The sequence below is a fragment of the Hemicordylus capensis genome, chromosome 6 (genome assembly GCF_027244095.1).
Source record: "Hemicordylus capensis ecotype Gifberg chromosome 6, rHemCap1.1.pri, whole genome shotgun sequence".
NCBI classification, from domain to species: Eukaryota; Metazoa; Chordata; class Lepidosauria; order Squamata; family Cordylidae; genus Hemicordylus; species Hemicordylus capensis.
The window spans coordinates 157146408-157166214 of record NC_069662.1 but is presented as its reverse complement, the minus strand read 5'-3'; the positions used below and the strand labels follow the sequence as shown (position 1 = coordinate 157166214).

General features: G+C 41.5%; 1 protein-coding gene and 1 long non-coding RNA gene across 5 annotated transcripts in view; one reads left to right on the top strand and one right to left on the bottom strand.

The window, feature by feature from the left end:
* The first annotated feature begins 1945 nt into the window (after window positions 1-1945).
* LOC128329873 (uncharacterized) overlaps window positions 1946-19807 on the top strand; it is a 34373-nt gene continuing 16511 nt past the window's right edge. The window contains exons 1-3 of the long non-coding RNA XR_008309827.1: window positions 1946-2117; window positions 3508-3642; window positions 4489-4536. This is a non-coding gene — a long non-coding RNA (uncharacterized LOC128329873). The remainder of the gene's footprint in view (window positions 2118-3507; window positions 3643-4488; window positions 4537-19807) is intronic.
* Window positions 13916-19807, bottom strand: part of PAXIP1 (PAX interacting protein 1) — a 41095-nt gene continuing 35203 nt past the window's right edge. For all 4 annotated transcript variants that reach the window (XM_053261728.1, XM_053261727.1, XM_053261726.1 and 1 more), the window contains 2 exons: window positions 17637-17696; window positions 13916-15583 (listed from right to left, as the gene is read on the bottom strand). In XM_053261728.1, coding sequence (XP_053117703.1) covers window positions 15567-15583; window positions 17637-17696 — 77 coding nt within the window. In that variant the 3' untranslated portion in view covers window positions 13916-15566. The remainder of the gene's footprint in view (window positions 15584-17636; window positions 17697-19807) is intronic.

The following is a 19807-nucleotide window of genomic DNA, read 5'->3' as shown; positions in this document are numbered from 1 at the left end:
CTCCTATCTTATTGATGAGCTTTTGGACTATTGGACTTCTAAATTTGATATAGAGACCATCTTAATGACTATGGGGTGTGTGTGTGTATATATATATAGATAGATAGATTTTTATTGACTGAGCTTTATAATTCCCTATGTAACTGGAGAGTGTTCCCTAAGGGTATAGTTTTGTGATAATTATGTTTAAATATATGTATATATCTGGATTATTTTGGGGGTGCTTTGAGATATTGCTGAATCCATAGAGGGTTTTGTTTTCACGTGCCCAGAATTTCAGACCAGAGCCTTTCCCAGCCCTGACTATACCAGGGATTGAACCTGCAACCTTCTGCATGAAAAGCAGTTGTTCTGCCACCAAATTATGGCTCCTGCCAACTCTTACCTTCTCCTGGATATCACTTACTAGTACAACTACTACAATGAGAGAGAGAGAGAGAAACTCTTCAACAAAAATAAATAAGATGTTCCCCCCCCAAATCTAAAAAGAAATATTAAGCATATACCAGCAACAGCCACTGGAAGGATGCTGTTCTGGGGTTGGATAGGGTCAGTTGCTCTTCCCCTGCCCCCTAAATATAAGAGAATCACCATTTTAAAAGGTGTCTCTTCGTTCAGTTATCAGGGGTTCCTGCTAACTTTCTACATCTCATCAGGTGTGGAAAGGTTTTCCTCAACACTTGACAAGCCAGTACCAGCCATATTCATATATTATGCTGTATGTGCATTAAGACTTAGGTATAGATATACATAGATGTACATTCCCCTCACCATTACCAAGCTGCTGCAGGCCGGAAAACGACCTTTATTCCCTCGCTTGCTGCCCCCACCAGGCCACCCTATAGCCCTGGAAGAGTCCCCCATCCACCCCCTGGACTTATAATGAGTCCTCACCAAATTCTCCTTTACCAGTATATCTCCCCCCACCCCGCCCCGGCTTGGCATGGTTTGATTGCCAGACAGGACCCAGTTTGTCCGGATCTGGGTTAGGCTGGGTTGGTTTGAATCCAGTTCAGATTCGAACCAAACTGGCCAAACCAGTTCTGTGCCCACCCCTATGTCTGAATAGGGCTGTTCTCACATGGTAAACAAAATGGTTGTCTATGTTCATCCCCTGTGCCACAGACTAGCTTGCATCCTGGGACCAGGAGGTCAACAAATATAGCAAAACCAAATAAAAAGGGAAGAGGGTCATACAGGCGTCGGGTGGTTTTTGCCTAACTTCCCATGGTGCTCAAAAAACCACAGAAATAGATTTCCATCTCAATTAGACTCCAGAACTGTCAACCAACACCAAAGGTACCAAAGCACAGGATAACGTCACAAGCAGAACAAGCCGCTTGCCTGTTTGGGAATGGGACTGTATCTCAGTCGCAGAGCATCTGCTTTGCATGCAGAAGGTCCCAGGTTCAATTCTTGGCATCTTCAGGTGGGGTTGCGAAGGACTCCTGCGTGAAATCTTGGAGAGCTGCTGCCAGTCAGTGTAGACAATACTGAACAAAATGGGCTGACTCAGTAGAAGGCAGCTTCAGATGTGGTAGGCCTGGAAGAGTCCCATATCCACAGTGATGGCTGGACATGGAGCAGCATGGCTCATGAGAAACATGAGAATCTCCTCTCACACACCCATCTCTGTACACCAGCAGGAATGAATTAGAGGTAGGAAGGAAACCTTGGGTCTCCAGCTGTTGTTGAACTCCCATCACCCCCAGCCACAATGTACTGTGGCTGAGGAAGATGGGATTTGTAGTTTCAGCAACAACCAGTTTAGACCCAAAGGTTGCCTACCCCAGAACAGACTCTACATCTTTAAAAATGTAAAATATCGCTGTGGAGATCACTGATCCAATGAAGTTTTGTGTTGGTTTCTTAGAGTAGAAGTTTGGGCTTAGCAACAGTTGCTAAGGGTGTTGCTAGGGGGTGTGGCTTCAAGTGGGCTGCTGGCAGTTGGGAGTTATCAGTTAGAGGTGAGTGGCCTGAAGATGGTCAGGAAGAGCCAGCAAAGGTATAAAAAGAATAAACTTTTTTTTAAAAAGTGGTCACCAAGAGGAAAGCCCAGGAAAGTGTTGAAGGGGAAGTAATGATGTCCCAGGGCAGAGGTCTGGGCTCTTTCTGAGGTGAGGACCTGATCCTATTGATATGGCATCAGAATAGAAGTTTAAGATCAGCTTTATTTGGAAAAGGATAAGAGATTTCTTCATATGAGCAGGTTCTGACAGGAAGTTGTAAGTAGTAGTAAATATTCATAGGGAACATAGGAAACTGCCATATACTGGGTCAGACCATTGGTCTATCTAGCTCAGTATTGTCTTCACAGACTGGGAGCGGCTTCTCCAAGGTTGCAGGCAGGAGTCTCTCTCAGCCCTATCTTGGAGATGCTACCAAGGAGGGAACTTGAAACCTTCTGCTCTTCCCAGAGCGGCTTCATCCCCTGAGGGGAATATCTTGCAGTGCTCACACATCAAGTCTCCCATTCAGATGCAACCAGGGCAGACCCTGCTTAGCTATGGGGACAAGTCATGTGTGTTACCACAAGACCAGCTCTCCTCTCCTATAGTAGTAGTAAAGAGGAAACGTTAAAAAGAAAAGTTCATTGGACTGTAAAAAGGGAGAGTGGTTAGAATGGAAGAAGTTACCACTTAACTAGAAGATGGATGGAATCCCATGTAAATTTGTTCATATCTAAGGAGTAAGGAAAAGAAACAATTCTATATTATTCTCTTGTTAAAAATAGTTAAGAGTGTGGTACCTGTGGTAGTTCCATGCCATGCCCAAAGTCAAAACCAGCTGATAAGCAGAGAAATTATTTGGGTGAACAGCAAAGAGATGATTTCATTATAATAATCTAAAAAAATATTTTTTTTTTGGAAGTATGTGTGAAATAGAGCACTGCCACAAAATGAGGGAGCATGGACACAATTCTGGAAATCAACAGGGACCCATATTGGCTTGCATCATGCCCTATATTTTTGTCATCCCAATTAACTTCTGTATATATACACCTTGGGTATATTTTAAATATTTTATTTATTTATTGTTGCATTTATATACCGCCTTTCATTAAAAACAACCTCAAGGCGGTTAAATTGATATATTTTAAAATGGGTGTATTGTATTATATTAAATTTTATTTATTTACACATTTCTATACCACCCCATATAAAATCTCTAAGTGGTTTGCAACTAGAAACTAAAATCATATCAAACAAATTAAAAGAACCCTCAATAAAATTGTAACACATGAACTAAAAGCCTGATAAAATGGGTACATTTTCAAAAGTTGCTTTAAAAACAGCCAGAGATGGGGAGGTTCTACTTTCTTTTGGGAGCATGTTCCAGAGCCCTGGAATGAAAGATGCAATTTTTTTCTTATAGTTTGCAGACTCAACGATATCTGCAAACTTTGTTCTCTTCACAGTGTCCTTTGCAAGGGATATTAGTCCATGGATTAAGGTTGTGGTCTTTCACTGTAGAATATAATGCTGTCTGTCTGTGCTTCTGTTTTAGACACTACTCATTTCAGGGGTCCAGTGACTGCCTGTGTTTACAAGTTCCCTGCCCACACAGCAATGCCATCTATATATGGTTTCAGACCATCACAGGACACCACAATGGAGACTACTACTATGCCAGAATTGCAAAGTAAGAAATAATTTAAATGCGGACCAGACAAGTGATTTGCAGAATCTGAGGCTGGAGCCCAAAACACCAAACCAGTCATTTGAGCCAACAGTTGCTGGTATAATAAAACATACATGCTAAAGATGGCAAAGCAATGGCTTTCTCACCCAGGTCCCCATTGCCAAATAATTTATAGGAAAGTGGATGAGAAACTCATCTGCCATCAGTTGGTGCAGACTTTAGGAGAGTCGTCATGAGGCTGCTTCCTTAAGGGAGCAGGAAGCAGGCAAGGGGGTATGAGTCATCACTCTCAGAGACAAGGCTTAAAAGCCTCCATTGGGCTTGCAGGCCAGTCACTGAAAGCCTCTTAAGTGACTGGTGATTGAGCCCACCCACTGCATTGAAGCCACTGAGGGAGCAGCTATTCTGTCAGTAAGCACAACACCAGAGGACTGTTTGCTATTTGCTTATTATTTCTCAGTATAAACCGCCCTGAGCCCTTTTTGGAAGGGCGGTATAGAAATTGAATTATTAATTTATTATTAATTATTATTGTGTCCTGCCTCTTCAGTGCACAGCTTACTGGGGGCAGAGGAAGGAAAGAATAAAAGACAACATACACAGGTTTAGTTGAAGGCAATTTCATGCATGTTCATGTCAGTCACAGGCAATCATCTTTAGCCTTCTGCAAGCCAGGTGAGCCCCTAATAGAGGTGGGTCATGGGCAAATGCCCCTTTTGGTGTTAATAAGTGGGCCCTGGGTTTATGGAGACAAGATCTAGAGCAGAAGTAACATTTTCTAATATTTGAAGTGGGCCAGGATGTACAATCTGAAGGCAAGATTCTAAATTTATTATTTTGTCACAGACATCAAATCTACAGAGAGGGAGAAGGAAAAAGAAAGTCCTGGTAATGGTGAGTGTGTGCTGGCTTTTCCTTCCACTCAGACACTTAATAGTTCTGCAATCTGCATCTTCTGTGAGAACGAAGAGCCTAGCTAGCTCCAACTTACATTTTAAACTAGAGTGTGATTTTTAAAAAAAAAACAATTATATGTTGTCCAGCATCGATTAAATGGGACAAAATCTGATGGGTGGTTATTTTCAGTTTGACAAGACTCCTCCTGACTCCCCATTGTTTAACAATGGCAAGTGAAAAGGTTTCCCCATCACTCTAAAATTAAGCTGCAAAAAAGAAAACCAGGAATAGGTTTCTGTGTGAAAAGACTGAGAATTCAGGTCTGGCCAGGGGAGCAGGTGCTGAGAGGCACCCTGTTCCTTAGCTAAGTATATGCCCACCCCCCTGAGCCAGTACTTTCCATTTGACTCATGGATGGACCAAAGAAGAGTCTGCAAGCCCACTTCTGCTGTAAAACATTGTAAACTATACCATTGTATGTCAGCTTTCAATATAGACAGATACTAAATTCCATTGTATGGAAACTGTCAATTTCTGTTAACATATTTAATACTAGTAAAAGGGCTTGCACTTTGCAAGCGTATTGACTTATCTCTGTGTGACTTTAGTCTTTTCCTAGCTCTGAAATCCCATTCCCCAAGTTTGCCAATGGGAGAGTTTTCCAGCATCTTCTATGTCAGGAAAGTAATGAATTTTTCTGGGTTTGTTTTTTCAAGGTCATCTGGGTGAGATCTGGAACCTAACTGTGAAAACAGCATGTCTATATCTTTTGTGATTTGGACTAGGAGTTTAATGTCAGTCAGTCAGTCCCAAGCAGTTTTATACTATAGATTTATTATGTCACACCAGCTATCACAGCATTAAGTGCTGAATAGTACTTCACATCTTTCACTCTTGGCATACTGAATACTCATGTCACGTATCGAATACATACAATGCTAATTCTGTATTTAACAGAAGAGGAGAAGAGAGCTGGTCTTGTGGTAGCAAGCATGACTTGTCCCCTTAGCTAAGCAGAGTCTGCCATGGTTGCATATGAATGGGAGACTAGAAGTGTGAGCACTGTAAGATATTCCTCTCAGGGGATGGAGTTACTCTGGGAAGAGCAGAAGGTTTCAAGTTCCCTCCCTGGCATCTCCATGACAGGGCTGAGAGAGATTCCTGCCTGCAACCTTGGAGAAGCCGCTGCCAGTTTGTGAAGACAATACTGAGCTATATGGACCAATGGTCTGACTCAGTATATGGCAGCTTCTTATGTTCCAGCACTGTTTGATGGCTGGCGCAGCATTATGTTTAGTCTGCCATAGCCAACTATCAAATACAACCAAGTGCTAAATACCAACAAATGTCAGCTGTACAATGTAATCAGTTATTAAATACCAGCTATTGAACTCAAATTTCAATATCAAATGGTGACTATTCAATATATATTATTTGTGAGCAAATTCCTTTCAGCCCTACAAGAAATAAACACAAGATGGCAGCAAAGGACAGATGTGTGTGTTTTAAGACTTGTTTTACCTCATCCATCCAAGAAACAAAGATCATACAGTTGCCACAAATTCCAGTGCTAGATAAAGATGAGTTCCTCATCTTTTCCCCAGATAAAAGGAAAAGAGTCTCCCTCTCTCTGTGTAGTTTATTTTAAAAACGTTATATCCTGCCTTTCTCTTTTGGAAAAGGAGGTGCTCAAGGCAGCCAACTATAAAACATATACAGGGTTTTAAATATACAGTTAAAACTAATAAACAGTGGCCCACGTATTCCACAGCTTTAGGAGGGTGGCGCAAGAGCTGTGCCCTTGCAGAGAGGCTGCTATGGACTACGCTCTTGTAAATCCAGTGGCCAACATGTTCCTCAGCATTAAGAGAGCAGAGCAAGAGCTGTGCCCTTGCATGCAGGCTGCTGTGACACCTTTGGCTGAGCTCTGTAGCAGCCTCTCTGCAAGGGCACAGCTCTTGCTCTGCTCTCTTAATGCTGAGGAACATGTTGGCCGCTGGATTTACAAGAGCCCAGTCCAAAGACAAATTCTAAGAAAATTCAGAGCAGCGTTCAAAAGCAATCAGAAGAAGACCGGCTGAAAGAGCCACAGAACAGTGGCAAGGAAGAAACCAAGCTGGCTTCCTGGACCAGGGAGTTCCACATGCTGCATGTTACCACAGAAAAGGCTCTCCCATGTGTTACTGTCAGCCAAACCTCCAATGGTGGCTAGCATAGGCGTAACTGGGGGGGGCAGGGGGGGCACATGCCCTGGGCGCCATTGAGGTGGGGGCACCATACCAGTCCCTGCCACCCCCACCCCATTGCCCACCTGCCCAGCCCCAGGGCCCCTCAGCCACTTGCCTCCAGCTCCAGCTGATCGGCAAAGAGGCCTAGGATCGGCAAGGCCTGCAAACTGCAGAGCTCTTCTCTCCCTGCCTCTCAGCTGATCGGCGGGTGGGCAGGGCTTCCAGAGAGGCCTCCCTGAAGCCTGAACTCGAGTAGGCCCCAAGGAAGGAAGGAGGGAGGAAGCAGGCAGCAGACCCTCTGCCCAGACCAGACCATCCAGAACAGCTATTGCTACAGGTGAAACTCGGAAAATTAGAATATTGTGCGAAAGTCCATTAATTTCAGTAATGCAAATTAAAAGGTGAAACTGATATATGAGACAGACGCATTACATGCAAAGCGAGATAAGTCAAGCCTTAATTTGTTATAATTGTGATGATCATGGCGTACAGCTCATGAAAACCCCAAATCCACAATCTCAGAAAATTAGAATATTACATGGAACCAAGAAGACAAGGATTGAAGAATAGAACAATATCGGACCTCTGAAAAGTATAAGCATGCATATGTATTCAGTACTTGGTTTGGGCCCCTTTTGCAGCAATTACTGCCTCAATGCGGCGTGGCATGGATGCTATCAGCCTGTGGCACTGATGAGGTATTATGGAAGACCAGAATGCTTCATTAGCGGCCTTCAGCTCTTCTGCATTGTTTGGTCTCATGTCTCTCATCCTTCTCTTGGCAATGCCCCATAGATTCTCTATGGGGTCAGGTCAGGCGAGTTTGCTGGCCAGTCAAGCACAGTACACTGTATACTTTTCAGAGGTCCGATATTGTTCTATTCTTCAATCCTTGTCTTCTTGGTTCCATGTAATATTCTAATTTTCTGAGATTGTGGATTTGGGGTTTTCATGAGCTGTACGCCATGATCATCACAATTATAACAAATTAAGGCTTGACTTATCTCACTTTGCATGTAATGCATCTGTCTCATATATCAGTTTCACCTTTTAATTTGCATTACTGAAATTAATGGACTTTTGCATGATATTCTAATTTTCCGAGTTTCACCTGTAAGTAGGCTGTGAATTCCTTTTTGTGGTTACCCCCATGTATAGGGATCTGCTTGCCATAGGGCTTTGATATGGGGGTGGGGGTGGGGCGAGACTCAGAAGTCTCTGAATATTTAATTTAAAACAGACTGGAAAATGTGCTGGCTTTAAAAACAAAAACTATCTAAAAAGGCCTATAAGTGGCTTGTTTCATGTCAGAAAATTACAAACACTTCTGGAACAAGTATATTTTATTTATTTTCATTCATTCATTCATTCATAAATGCACTTATGTTCAAGTTGTTTTGCAACCCAGAAGGTCTGAGTGAGAACTGTGAAGCATGTGTTGTGATTTTATTTTATTTTTCTTGTGTGTGAACTGCTCCCCAATAACTTGCAGGGACTTCAGGGTAAATCTGGCCAACATGTGAATGCAGCACCTCTATTCCAGAGGAGATGTGTGTTAAAGGGCTTTAAAAGCCTGGTGTGAAAAGACTCCTGGAATCAAACTTTACTGAATTTGTTCAGAATTCTGAGAAAACAAACATAGGCTCACCCTGCATGGTTGAAAGTATCATTTGCTAATCTGCAGCAAGGGGTCCATTTTAATAATTAGCATTGCTAGTGTGTTCTAGGCATTAAAAGTAGCACAAATATATAGTACTCAATGTATATCACTATATACTGTGAAGTGTGCATGCGTGTATTCAGTGAAATGTATTTCCAGGTAGAATACTTATTTTGAAATATCAGACTTAAATCCTTGGGGGCCTGGGGTGTGTGGAGGCCCTGGACTTTGAGGGTCTGGGGGCCCATTTTGAAATCCTGTCTCTGGACCCATTCCAACCTTGCTATGCCCTTGGCAGAATAGTTACATATGTATTGATCACTACACATGGGTTTCTGCACAGCACCTGCACAGAAGAAACTTCCATGTAGAAAATGTGTCTCTTGTAAATTGACCCTGAATTTTCTATCCATGACTGGGATATCTGAGAGTTAGAGTCAATAATAAAAGAACAGCACACTGCTTGTGACAGGAAGGGGCAAATTACAATGATTTCTTAGTTTGGCAGGGGCTGATTTTGGCCCTGGCAGAACTTGGCTATCTGCTCCTGTTGCAAATTCCTCTGTCTAGTGTGGCAAACTAATGTATCCTCCTTCCTCTTGGTGTCAAAGTAAGCACTAGTGTGGTGAATGCACATATACCCCATCATGAGCCAACAGTCATCATAAGACAAAGGCTGGCAGGAATCATTCACTGGTTTATAGACACCCCACCACCACCACCACCACCACCACCACCTCCTTCCCCTATTTTGCTAGTGGCTATTTGGGCAGGTGATCCTCTAGGACAAATTCATGTTTTTTAAAGAATGAGAGGAGACAGAGAAAATGACACTTGGAATCCTCGCATAACTCCTGACTGTTGTTCTAAGTCTTTTACAGAGATGGCTCATGTTTTCAGGTTTTGATCAACAACCATGTCTAGATGGTACCGTGTTCCTTTTAATGGGGATTTCCAGATATTGCTGACTACAAGTCCCATCATTCCTGCTTGGACAGGGGCGCAATTTCAGTGCTTGCCCTAGGCGCCATTTTCCCTAGTTACGCCTCTGAATACATGTCTTGTCTTTTCCATTTTGGGACACAAAACCTATTACTATGTTTAAAAGCATTTATTTTCTGGCCATGAGGACTGCAAACTTAGGCTGTTGGTGTGCAAGACATTTCTTTAAAATATATATTTTGAAAGAGCCTTGTAGCCTTATGTTTCCTTTTTCCTGTCCCAGTATACTTGCACGGATGCAACCCACAACCCACATTTGACTATGGCTGTGACACATTTCCAGATTTCCGGGGGTGGCGGGGGCACGCGGCGGTGCAATTTCAGTGCTTGCCCCGGGCGCCGTTTTCCCTAGTTACACCTCTGGTGGCTAGAACCAGCAAGAAGGCCCCACTAGCTGATCTCAGGGGATGGGCAACGTCGTATGGGAGACTGTCCTTCAACTACCCTGGTCGCAACCCATTAAGAGAAGGGGATCTCAAAGCTGGGTTCCGAGATGGTGTTGGACAACTCCTATTCCCACCACAATGGCCAAAGGACCCAAGTTTGAGAACCCCCTGCCTTATAATTAAATGTGTTGCCCTTTAAAATCCAAAATAGTCTGGGGGCCAAGCACCTTCAAAACTCTCTGCTTCTGTTAGATGAAACTACTGACAAGCCAGGGGAGCAACTCCTCCGACCCCACAGTATGATCAAGTTTAATGTTGCTGTGCCAAGAGTCAAGTAACATCAGCAGCATCCTCTTAATACTCAGACCAAGCTTTTAGAGGCCCAAGCCTTATCACAGGACCAGTTCTTCTCACAGAGCACTGAAGATTTTGGCAAGAGCTAAGAATATTCAGGCTTGTGTGAATATGCAGTTCACCATCTGAACTGCAGTGACAGTGGGATATAGTGTCTTCTCTGCTACATATTGTGTGTGTAAATTTGACTGGAGAGGGGCACAATACCTATCACTCCTGAAGAGGTGGATGCAGCATCAGAAGAATACATTTCTACATCAGTGGCTCAAAAGCAGAATGCCGAGCCTTTAAACATTGTAGAGATAAGGTCCATCTACCATTTCTTAAATGGCACTGCGGGGAAATGCTCAACAAGCAGAAGGTTGCCGGTTCAAATCCCCACTGGTACTCTATTGGGCAGCAGCGATATAGGAAGATGCTGAAAGGCATCATCTCATACTGCGTGGGAGGCGGCTATGGTAAATTTCTCCTGTATTCTACCAAAATAAAACCACAGGGCTCTGTGGGTGCCAGGAGTCAAAATCAAATTGATGGCACACTTTACCCTACCATTCCAACTAGAGAAAGCCATTTATGAAAAAGAGGAATAAATATTTTGAAAGAAGGTCCCATGTTACTATGAAGAGTTTTGTTCTAAACCTCTACTTCAGTTTGAAACTTCAAATCATCTTTAATCAAAACTTCCAGATAGAGGGCTCTTGAGTTGTGCTCTGCTATGAAACTGTCTATTTTGGGACACAGTCTGCATTTTGACCTTTGGGGGATGCATTAAATATTTGTTGTGTACATTCACATGCACTATCCGTTCCTTCAGTCCTCCCACCCCTGTGACTTCCTACCCCATATTAAATGCTGCTGGATGTTTTTGAGTTGCAACTGTACTAGAAGGATAACCAGATCCACTGTAAGATTAAATACTGTAGACTTTTTAAAGAAAGGAAGTGCCACATCTGCTTCAGAAACCTTTGGAGAGAAGGTCATTAGAGTAAATACATATGGAAGAGCCTTCAGTAAGCTGCAATACCATGCAGGTAGAAGGAAAGACCACTCAGGCCAGTGATCCTTAGAGTGACAAGTGTATTTTTTTTCCAAAAAAAATAAATAATAAAAAATATATATATATATATATTTTCCCCATCCTGCTAATTGCTTCTGTTTCAAGAGGCAAAAGTTCCATTTTAGTTTGTCTCATCCCAAGAGTAAATGCAGTCTTTGAGCGTGCACACACACTTTTAAAGTAACATTTTAAAGTGGCAATTGCATGCAAATGGCTTACTATATTCATTGGGAATAGTCATCTTAATAATTGGCTTGCTATTTTGCCCAGGGCTTGCTTACAGGTGCTTTAGGGAAGCTAGCCCCAATCTTACAGAGGTCAGCTTGCCTTGTGAATGTAGACTTGATAGGTCATTAGATGTTCCAGAAGCTCACCTCAATTAACCTGTGTGCATGGACAGCCCAGAAAGGGAAATTTTGTTCCACAAAATATATTGGGGGGGGGGGGAACAGAGGTATGATAAACTGCCTTTCAGAGGCAGCAGGCGTTAAAAGGCTTGAGCTTAGGAAAAGGTTTAAGCATGACTGAAGGAGGAATCAAGAGTACAGCACTAGAAACAGCCACCACTATCCCATGTGGCATAGCTCTAACATGCCCTTACATGGTACAAAAATTAGCAGGGAGATTAGGATGAGACAGTTCAGTGACACACACTCCCAAAGTGTTTCTATCTCCAGAACGCCCGTTGTGTTGGTGCAATCCTACTCTATGCATTATAGTAAGCAGTAAGTAGAATGAATGTGCCATACTTAGGAGGCCAATATAATTTCCATAGAGTCAGAGAATGAGAAAAGTGCAATAGATTGAGGAGAGACACAAGACGTTCTCACACTGCATTGATAAAATCTGAGATGGAGAAGTTATGTGGTAGGGTCCAAAGACATAGTTACTTTTCACACTAGCATAGCCAGTGTGATGTAGTGGTTAAAATGTTGGACTAGCCAGGGAGACCATTCAGCCATGATACTTGCTGGTTGACTCTGGGCCCATCACTTCTCTTTCAGCTTAGCCTACCTCACAAGGTTGTTGTGAGGTAAAACATAATTATGTATGCCACTCTGGACTGGACTCCTTGGAGGAAGAGTGGGATATACATGTAAAAATTAATACAAATACTAGTGCTGCACTTCCCTAGGGGGCTAGTAGTGCTGGCATGGGAAGCAACCATATTATCTGTTTATTCAACATATTCTGTTGCACAAGTTACAGCTGCAGCAGGTAGACCCAACCATGCAGGAAGGGGCAAGCAGGTTGGCAAAAAGTAATGCAAAAATCAATCCAGCTTGATCCCACAGAGTTCATCCAAGTTCAGACTGGCAAGTCACACCAATATAGACACTGATGTAAAAGAAATTATAGAGGAAAGATCAGGTCAGCAAAGGCATCCAAAACAATCAAGTGAGAGTATTTCTTTCTCTCATAAATATAAAGAAGCCAGTCCCTACAGTCCTTCAATCTTGCATAATCAAGCAGTTAAACCCAGGGCAGGCCTGTGACGTTACCTGCAGCCCCTCTGATCCCAAGGTCCTCCTTTAAGGCTTTCCCCTAATGTAGAAGAGAAAAGTGATGCCATATCTTGCACTACTGCTCACACTGCCACCACAGTTCACCGGTGTTTTTGGTAACTTGTGGCGAGGACTAGGTGTAGGTATTGATAGAAAAGAGTCCTTATTTCACTATGTAAAAATTAAATACTAAAGTTTTTATTTGCAAGTGTGACTCAAGGTTTCAGTGCATACTTGGTTACCAAATAAACTTTGCAGCTGGTATTTGGCAACTTGATAGTGGCTAGTATGTGTGGTGGGGACAGTATTTCTTAAGGATTTCTTATAATACACTTGGATGTTACTGAATTATGCTTCACTTGATGATGGCTTTGACAGACCGTGTTTACTTCCTTTATCCCTTTCTGCTGTTAGTTTAAGCTCTCTCTTTAACTTAAGGACAAATTTCCCTTTTTCCACACTCCTCCCTAAAGCGCTAAGGCAAATTTACCACTCCTCACAACACTGAGGTTAAAAGATCTTCAGCTCTTAACTTCTTTTATTTACGATTTACAAGAGAGAACCAGCCACATCACTCCTCAGTCAGCTAGGTTAACCCTGTTCCTCTAACAAGAGCTTAGCTCAAAAGCTCTCAGAGCAGGACACTCTCTTCTACTGACTACTCTTCTGGAGAGTCAGACACCAACTTCAAGTAACCCACTCGTGACACAGCCCTTGCCTCCTCTCAACATTCCATAGAGGGTTGCGACACAGGGGCTACTCCACGAAAAAGCCCTGCCTGCACACTTCATCGTCTATTGACTTTTTACTGACCAATCCATACCTACTAGGTCTTTATATATAAGCAAACCAGAATGCAACACACACAACTAATACAAAACTTGCACAAAGTCAAAGTACTCATTTCTCCATAAGGACCATGTAGAAAGAGAAGCTTGCTAGGACTCCTAATGGCTCCCAGCCACACATTTAGTACTGCCTCCCCCCAATTTACTTTCAGACACATGAATAATGACTCTTATTCATTTACAAAAGAAACTGCTGCTCTCCCACCATCCCTACAGTATACAGGTTCTATTTCCACATGCATTCCATTAAAGGTGGGGAAGGTGGGGGGGGCAGGGTATTTCTAAGCACTCAGTCTTGTATAATGCTTTTAAAAAAAAAAATCTAAAGAGGCATGGTTAGAAGGGTTCATAAGAGTTTATAAAACGAATGTACATGAAGATATTTAATGCAACAGTTACACAACAAAGCATGGAAGGTGCTTAAAAATAAGACAAGGTGTTCCAACTCAGGAGCAGGTGACTATTACTGAAGACCACTGAAAAACCATGAATTCAAGCATTGTAGCTATTTGCATACTCTTCTCCCTAAAGTGAACATATGGTAAACTATCTTGACTGTGACGGTAGACGAGTTGTACTTCCATGACAGTGGTGCAATTTTCCAGTGGAGAAAAATTGCCAGTACTTCAAGTTATGATTATTTGTCAAAAGCCAGACCAAATCAAGTTGTATGGCTAAGTAATGAAAAGCAGTTCTTTAGAAAAGAAAGAGCAAAAAAAAGTTGGTTTAGGTACATATTTTCTCTCTCTAAAACCAGATACAATAACAGGTCATCTGTACGAGTTAATGCAGCATCTTAAGAAGTGTACAGCAAATTATCAAATAGTGTCATACCTGTTGTGTTTAAACATGAAGTTATCAACTCCTCTCCATGAATTCCTGGGTTTCTGCCTGTATATGGCCCTTCACTTTAAGAAACACACATACTATGGTATGCTGTCAAGTGAGACAAATGCTTGATATTTCAGCCTATAAAGATTCCCATACCAATAACCCAAAATGACAGAAAACCTCAAGACCCTGTAAACTGAAATTCACTGAGTCAAAAATCACTAAGAGCAAATTTGCCCTTTTTGCCTACAAAAAGCTAAACATTTTGATCTTAAACAATTTTATTAGTTACAAGAGGCTTGGGAACTATATATATAAAATGGTAGCACACTGCCCAACCTTGTTCCTATTGATATCGTGTACTTTAATATGAAATAATATTTATTCAATTTACAATTTAATAGATCAGTCATATACAGAAGCATTTTGCAAGATCAACTGGATGAAATAAATAACATCTCTAAATTTCTTTTTGCATATTTATTTCATAAAAATTACAAGAAAACTTATCACAACAGAATATGAGTGAGTTCAAGCTAACATCAGTAGAAACACTTGTAATTAATAAATTCTGCTTAAAATACTTGGCTTTTTAATATTAAAAACACACCTGGCAAAATAAATGAAAGAATATCTTACAGCATTTGGAAGAATGATTAGAGTAATTTACTCTTACCAGAGCGTGCCATAATTGCACAATATTTTAAAAAGAACTAAATTTTAAAGAAACATTATTTAAAAGTACATTTATTTTAAAATGGGGGTAATATCAATATAAAAGAAAGAGAATAATAAAATAAAGTACAAAATATTCACTTCCATAATTTAATGCAGCACAACCCCTTCTCTCTCTACTCTGCAATTTTGATCAAGTACCACCATTTGTTAAAACTTTAAAAAGAATCAGAAAAACTAAATCATTATATAAAAAGTAAGCTCTCGCTGGTCTGTAATATAATACAAAAACATAGTTAATTATGTTTTATTAATAAAATGTTGCACACCCTAAACAGATGCAATTAATGTTTGCTCTCCAGTCCTGAACTGCTCATCATTTATCAGCAAAACAAGTGGAAAACAACTCAAGGAAGTACTGTTGAACTGATCCACAGGAAGGCTTCAAGGCAGCTGAAGCAATAAGGCATTTTACTTCCAGTCAAGTGAATTTATATGTGGGCTTGGTTAAGGAAAAGCCACCTTGAAAGTGAAGTATGACTTGCCATAAGAAGCTCCTTTATACAACAAAATGCTTTATTTTGCTACAAAATGCTTTATTTTGCTATGCAAACTGAGAACTTTTTGTTTGTTTGAAAAGCAAAACAACAACAAATAAGACCTGTTTCTTAGACTAATATCTCAATATGATTGTATGGGTTTTTTTAACATAACCACCAATGGTTCATATGCACTGAACGCAAGAACACATTTTGAGCTGTGTTTTTCAAGCCTTAGTTTATTAGAATATAATGTATTTCCAAGTATGTCGTCTGAGAATTATTGCTATAAAGAAAAACACTTTCCACAGTGTTTGGATGGGCAGCTCTAATACAATTAGATTCACTCACCTACCATGTTTGTACCATTCCTTTGTACGTAGTTTGGAAACTGCAGTTAGCTCAAAATGCGGCTGCCAGATTGGTCTCTGGGTTTTCTTGGAGAGACCATACAGAACCTGTTTTAAAACCAAGTGCATTGGCTGCCAACAGGTTTCTGGGCAAAATACAAAGAGCTGGTAATTACTTTTAAAGCCCTAAAAGACTTCAGAGCAGGCTATCTGGGAGAGCACCTTCTTCAGCATGATCCCCACCGCACATTAGGGGCACAAAGAGGTCCGTCTCCAGCTGCTGCCAGCTTGTCTGGCAGAGACTCCTGGGTTGTGGAATAAGCTTCCTATAGATATTCAAGGCTTAACATCATTACCAGCTTTTAAGAGAGTCCTAAAGACATTTTTTTAGCCTGGCTTATAGTAACTCTTAAATAGTTTTAAGTTGTTTAAAATTCTTTTAATGATTTCTTTATCTTGATTTTATTCATGTAACTTCCTAGAACAGGTAAAGAAATTAGATAAATAAAATATGTTTTAGAGCAATCCATTAAGATGTTTCTGAAGAGGTAACCTCTTAACAGAAGAACTAGCTACGGTCTGAACGTCAGAGGAACCCCCAAAACCACCTGATGGCGCAGTGGGGAAATAACTTGCCTAGGGAAGAAGAGGTTGCTGGTTCGAATCCCGAAACACCTATACTGGGCAGCAGCAATATAGGAAGATGCTGAAAAGCATCATCTCATACTGCGTGGGAGATGGCAATGGTAAAGCCCTCCTGTATTCTACCAAAGAAAACCACATGGCTCCGTGATCGTCAGGAGCTGACACCAACTTGACAACACAACTTTACTTTAAAACCACTAAATAAGTAAGTGTGGTATCTGTGTTTAGCTAAGCCTGTAAAAGCAAAGAAAGGACAAGTTGTCCTAGTAAGAACTAATCTGCCTATTTTCCTTTCACTATCCCTACAACTGGACTAAATTTGGCCCAAATCAGTTAGGTAGTTCACAAGTTAGCCCATTTGCGTCTCAGATGTTCATGTGTCCACCATCTTGAATTGGGCTAGATGACATCATCCTATGTCCCTATGTATCCCTAGAACTGTACCAAGTTTGATCCAAAACGGTTCCCACTTGCACCTCAAACGTTCACGTGCCCATCACCATGAATCAGGGTGGATGACACCATTCCAAATCCTTGAGCCATCCCTATGTGCCCCTGCATCTGTAGAAAATTTGGTCCAAATCACTTGGGCAGTTCACAAGTTAGCCCCTGCGCCTCAAATGTTCATGTGTCTGCCATCTTGACCCGGGGTGGATGACATCACAAACCATGCCGTTTAGGTGTCCCTACAGCTGTACCCGATTTGGTTCATATTGGTCCAGGCATTGCGAAGTTGATAGGGGGTGAGGGGAGAAAGAGAGAGACAGACACAGACCTGGAATGCCGGGTGATCTCATAAGCCTACTGAGGCTAAAAACTAAACATGCAGCAATAAACAGTACAGTAATATTAATCTGCCTTCCAAATTCTCTAGATATTTCAGTTAGCTAGAGCTACGTACTTTATATATCAACCAATTCTGTGAATTTTGTCGACTACTGAGAATAGAACAGGTTAAAGGGAGACTCGAATGTTTACAGAAATCATAACATTTTAGATACTATAAGAAAGGATATGATTCATAATCCAGTGTTTGAGTAAGAACGCCAGTCAAAACAAATTCTGCATTGTGGACATCTGCAAATATAGAAAGAAGAAACATAACTACTGTATATAAAGAAGGGCAATCAAAATAAAAGCTGTGCTTGAATACATCATTGTCAATTTACTACATTACTGTCCTGGAAGAGCCTGCACCTCATAAGTTTATACTTTATAAATAGCTTTGACTGAGAAGACTTGGATCTAAGGTTGTTATATTAGGGAATTGCATTTGTCCAAGGTCTCTATGAAGGTGTGTGCGTTAGAGTTAGATACACCAATTCAATGAAGCTGCAATGACCTGATGTAAGGTGTGGCTTAGATACACCTGACAGGTGGGTCCCAATTACAGACCTGTGCAAGTTGTGTCACTGCTACTGACAAGCTGGACTGAAAATAGCCACTTATAAACTGGAAAGGAGAAAGGCAAGATTGTGCCGTCGAGTTGGTGTTGACTCCTGGTAACCACAGAGCCATGTGGTTTTCTTGGTAGAATACAGGAGGGGTTTACCATTGCCTCCTCCCATGCAGTGTGAGATGATGCCTTTCAGCACCTTTCTATATCGCTGCTGCCCGATATAGGGGTTTCCCATAGTCTGGGGTCATACCAGTGGGGATTTGAACTGACAGCCTCTTTCCCCCTAGGCAAGTTGCTTCCCCAGTGTGCCAGAAGCTGGACTTATGCCAATTTTAACATAGGCTGGGCTGCACTTAGTTGCACCTTAAAGTTAAGTGAGAAACACATGCTGTTGCATTGGAATTCTCTTGATTAATTCAAGCAGTGAACATGTGCAGTAAGAAGTTCCAATCTCTCATACTGCAAATACAGTATTTAACTCGGAACAGTGCAGTTTTCCACATCCTTTAACAGACACTACAAAGCTAGAGGGCCAAAGGCAGCAGAGAGCCCTGCCAGAAAATGGAATAAAGAGGAATGCTTTGATGCTAGTAGCAGATTTCAGAATGTTCTGACAGTTTCCTCTGTGCCTCAAGAATTACCAGTAGATGTCAACATTCACTAGATATCTGACACTTAAGGTAACATACACAGTTTGTCAGCTTTTAAAATTTGAGAAAATAATTAAAAGACCTTTTTAAAAGGTATAGAGAAATAGTCAGCAAGAAAATTACAGATTATAGTTACATCACAACTGTAAATATTGTATCAGAGCACCAAAGTGTTCAAGTCAGGCTGGGGTAAAAGATGTTTTCTGATAGTATACAACCTAACTTGATGGGAATGCTTTTTAAAATCATGTGATTTGGTTTCAAAATAAGTGAGATTTTAATAGAGACACAGTGTAAACACACCAAGCATTTGGGGCAGGGAGAGGAAAGAAGAGGAATGAAGAGTCCAAAGACTCCAAACAGAGATAGTAATTTGAGAGGAGCCTGTTTGAAGGCACTGGAAGGCTTCTCTAAAAAAAGAAGAAGAAGTTTTAAATGCATACTCTAATTGAATGGTTTTAATGTTTGAAAAGTTTAATCATATTGGATGTTATGGTATCTTGGGAGTACATAAATAAAACAACACTGTGGTGGCAATGTTGAAGTTCTTGAACAACTAGAATATAACACTGTACTTACCTGAAGAGTCCATTCTCAGCAGGGAAGCGGAGTGCATCCGGCAGCGGGTTGCTCTCTCCCATTTGCTCCTAGACAGAGTCAATCATATTTCAATACGCCCCAGCGGGCCTCGTCCTGCGAGGGGGAGGAGCTTCCACTGAGAATCCCAGTTCTGACTGACTAAGCCAATGGTGCCCATGAAAAAAAGGAAAGTTGTGCCCTCGAGTTGGTGTCAACTCCTGGCAACCACAGAGCCCTGTGGTTTTCTTTGGTAGAATATAGGAGGGGCTTAACATTGCCATCTCCCGCACAGTAGGAGATGATGCCTTTCAGCACTTTGCTATATCGCTGCTGCCCGATATAGGTGTTTCCCCTAGTCTGGGAAACATACCAGCGAGGATTTGAAACGGCAACCTCTTGCTCGCTAGGCAAAACATTTCCCCACTGCGCCATTAGGAACCAAGAACTCAAGAGAGGGAAGGAAAATAACCATCCCACACCTCTTACATGTTGTTTCCCCCAATAGAGGGAACCATTAGGATACCTCAAAGATCCAGACCATAACAACTGGCCTGATGGGT